Source organism: Castanea sativa, chromosome 1 (genome assembly GCF_040712315.1).
Source record: "Castanea sativa cultivar Marrone di Chiusa Pesio chromosome 1, ASM4071231v1".
NCBI lineage: Eukaryota > Viridiplantae > Streptophyta > Magnoliopsida > Fagales > Fagaceae > Castanea > Castanea sativa.
The window spans coordinates 55,083,317-55,087,289 of record NC_134013.1 but is presented as its reverse complement, the minus strand read 5'-3'; the positions used below and the strand labels follow the sequence as shown (position 1 = coordinate 55,087,289).

At 40.2% G+C, this 3,973-nt stretch overlaps 1 protein-coding gene across 1 annotated transcript; it reads left to right on the top strand.

Moving 5' to 3' along the window:
* Window positions 1–214: 214 nt before the first annotated feature.
* Window positions 215–2,602, top strand: LOC142644716 (uncharacterized). Its single transcript, XM_075819296.1, has one exon. It carries the CDS (start codon window positions 308–310, stop codon window positions 2,030–2,032), a length of 1,725 nt encoding a protein of 574 aa, XP_075675411.1. The 5' UTR covers window positions 215–307; the 3' UTR covers window positions 2,033–2,602.
* Window positions 2,603–3,973: the final 1,371 nt, after the last annotated feature.

Sequence of the window (3,973 nt, the reverse complement as noted above, 5' to 3'; positions counted from 1 at the left end):
TCAATATACCTAACCAATAGGGTACCCAGGCGAAGACTAATGAGATGAAAGCCTATCATCATAACTCATAAGATAAATAAAAGTGCAACAAATATACATTTAAAGTGACCAACCTAATTCTCATTTATTTAAAATTTAAACTCTCATTATGTCATTTAAATACTGCTACTTTATCAGTTTATACAACACAATATCTCTGTCTGTCTTCTAAAGCCAAAGCTTTCTCAAACCCAAAAACACTTCCACCACAAGCAAAACACGCCCATACACATACGCACACAATTCAAAGGCTTTAGCTTCTATTACAATGCAAATAAACACAGACCCACCACCATTTTGGTCACCACCACCACCAAACACTTCCATGCCTCGCCGTCGCTCATCGTCTTCTTCACCACTTCTCTCATCACCACTACTCATCATTCTCTTGCCGATCATTTTTTTAGTTTTCCTTTTCTTCACAATCCCACCGTTGCTTTCCTTCACTTCCCATATCCTCAGACCCAGTTATAGCGTGAAAAAAAGCTGGGATTCTTTCAATATAGTCCTCGTTCTGATTGCCATTCTCTGTGGAATCTTTGCTAGAAAAAACGACGACGGATCGACCAGTAATGTTTTATTAAACACATCAACGAATGATACAAACAAAACAACACACGAAGAAGAACCAACCTCACAACAGCAACAACAACAATGGTTTCAATACTCAGAAAGAAAGATCTCTGACTATGATGATCCTGACCCTTCTCGGATTTGGTCACCGGCAACCGGTGTGACACGTTTGAAGAGAAGCAGTAGCTCGTACCCAGATCTGAGGCAGCAAGACTCAACGTGGGAAAGGGAAGACGATGATCAACGGTTCCGGTTCTTTGATGACTTTGAAATCAACAAATTTAACTATAACTATAACCATAACCCAGTTAGACCCAGAAAACAAGAAGAAGAGGACGTTGAAGTTAAGGAAATCCCAGTTGATACCTTTGAAATTCGTTCTTCTCCGGCACCATCAAAGTCACCGGCGCCACCGCCACCTCCACCACCTCCTCCTGCTCAACCAAAACGTACTTACGAAACTGTGGGTCGTAAAGAGAAAACCAAACAAAACGACACCCAGTTCAAAGAAGTGAAAGAGAAAGAGAAAAACATACTTCGGACTCCACCACCAGCGCCTCCACCGCCGCCATCTCCGGCGAGAGTTCGTTCGGAGGAGCAGAGGTACGTGAAGAGTGGGCGTAAAAAGAGCAATGTGAAGAAGGAAATAAAAATGGTTTTGGCTTCAATATACAAGCAGCGAAAGAGGAATAAGAAGAAAAGAAAGGATCCCTACGACGAGTCGCTTCCGTCTGAAGCTGACCGAGCTTATTCTACAAGGCCACCACCATCGCCGCCGCCGCCACCACCTCCTCCACCACCCTCTGTTTTTCACAGTTTTTTTAAGAAAGGGTTAATCAAAAGCAAGAAAGTTCACTCAGTCTCAGCCTCTGCGCCACCACCTCCTCCTCCACCACCACCACCATCAACTTCAACCTCAACCTCATCGAGAAAGAAAACCCGGGTTCCACCCGAACCTCACCGGCGGCCAAGCTCGACCACGATCGGCAAGCCACCATTGCCGACGAGAGTGACCAACTGGGATAAGAGTGAGAGTGTGAATGTGAATGTGGGTGTGAACAGTGGGGCACAGAGTCCATTGATTCCGATGCCACCGCCTCCGCCGCCGTTCAAGATGCCGGATATGAGGTTTGTAGTGCGTGGGGATTTTGTTAAGATAAGAAGCGCTCACAGCTCTCGATGTGGGTCTCCGGAGTTAGAAGACGTTGATGGATCATCTTCAGTCAGCGAGATGGACGGTGGAGATGGAGTTGTTGCTGGTGCTGGTGCTGGTGCTGGTGCTGGTGCTAGTGTTGGTGGGTCCGTGTTCTGTCCCAGCCCTGATGTGAACATCAAGGCTGACAGCTTCATAGCTAGGCTCCATGACGGTTGGAGGCTTGAGAAGGTGAATTCCTTGAGAGAGAAGCAAAAGATGGGCTAGCAGCCCCATTAAGTGGTTATGGCATCAGGCCCAGAAGTTTCTCTTTGGGTGGTCATTGAGTCACACACTTACTACACACATAAATATGATAGTATCGTTTCTCATTATTAATCATACAGTAAGTATATGGATTGGTACAGTAAAGAATTTGAAGGAATGGGGTTCTGATTGTGTTTTTTGATCACCTTTTGGAACCCCATGGAAGAAGATTGGAGTTTGAATTGCAGGGTTTGATGGTTTTTTTTTTTTTAAATTAATTGCATAAACGGGGTATGTATAGGTTAAGGTTATGCAATGTATGGAGTGTATAGGGCTCTAATTGTGGTTTTTTTAGTTACCTATTAGAGCCCTTGAAGAAAAAGAATGTGAGTTTTGTTTTCAGGCTTTCACCTATTTCATGGTATTATAGTGGTAAATCTATGCAGAGCTTTGCTATATTAATGACTTTATGCTTCTGATTGGGTTTAAAGTTAGTCTTGTTTGAGGTTGAGGTGAAGTTGTTGGAAATTCAGTGTTTGTAGTGTGATCATAGTTGTGCATTCTGAAGTTAAATCCAAGGTTACATAATCACAATGGGTCTTCAATGTTGGAAATTGAATGGGGAATGAATTCTCTATAGAGAAACACATAATTCATATCTATTCTCGATAGCAATGGGAAACATGTTTATCTTTACAGGCATCTATGAAGGTATATGTTTACAATGTACAAAAGACTATTAACTTATTGTTCCATTAAATATTCTTCTATTGTCATGAATAAAACAAAGCCGTGGACTAAAATTTCTAGCATCTGCATAACTTAGAATCATTTTAAGATAAAAAATTTTGGTGTGGACTAAGAGGGAAATTGGAAGTTAAAGACAAGACGTTTAGTCCCACTTTGAAGTGTCAGGCTTTTAGCTAAATTTAATGCCTAGTAATTTTCCTCAAAGTGAAGACCGGTAGTTTATAAAACTAATAAAAACAACTCCCAATAATTTTCTCAAAGTGAACGACTTGTAATTTTGTCAAGAGTGAAAATCTGGTGGTTTATATTTTTTGAAGGGTCCTTGTTCTTTTAAGGATTCGGATTCCTCCCTAATGTCTTAGTGGTTAGTTCTCGCAGCTCATTGGGGTGGGTAAAAATCTTGGTGGGAGGAACTACACCAAAGATACCAATCGAGTAGTGTTTCTACTTCCTAGTGGAATTATTAAGTTCTTTGAAATCTAACTTGTAAGATTTGAGCAAACTAATTTATAGGATTATGATCAACCTTGGGGCCTGAATATGATGCAAGGAAAATCAACGAGCCAATCATCCAAATAGGAGCATTGGAAGACTTGTAAGAAGGAAACACATTATCAAATGACATTAGTGTAGTGCCGCTCTAAATGTGTGGTTTGTTTTTCTCTATGAACTTATCTCTTTTTATTTTTCCTTTATTTTTTAATTTTTATATAATTATGGTGGTATTTATAGATTTTTCTTTGCCGAGGTTGGTGACTAATTCCCCATGAAGTAGGGAACTCAAACAATATCTCATTGCCGTTAGGTCAACTAAGAGAACAAATTTCCAAGGTGCTTGCCCTAATGATGTATAGTGGGGGTACTTTGTCATTTTACATTTAATGCAAAGGGAGTTGTTGATGTCATTGGTATGACCGTTTGAATAATAAATGTTGATTTGTTGCGTAAAGGGACTTTTTGCTAACACTTATTTCAAATTCTAAAGGAGTTTGATTATTATGCTAAGGGGATTCCTCAATTTGTATGTTGGGATGATCCCCTTAAGGTTCAAATTGAGTTACTTTCATTTGAGTGTTGTAGACACTGTATTTTGTACCTGTTAATAAATTTTGGTCTTTGGCACCAATGATGATCTTGACATATGTCAACTAAGGATAATTAAAGAATTCACAATATTTTGGAAGTAATCACAACTCAAAAGTGCTCAAATCG

Excerpts from the sequence above, each read along its gene's own strand:
- LOC142644716 (XM_075819296.1), top strand. The coding sequence starts at position 308 with ATGCAAATAAACACAGACCCACCACCATTTTGGTCACCACCACCACCA.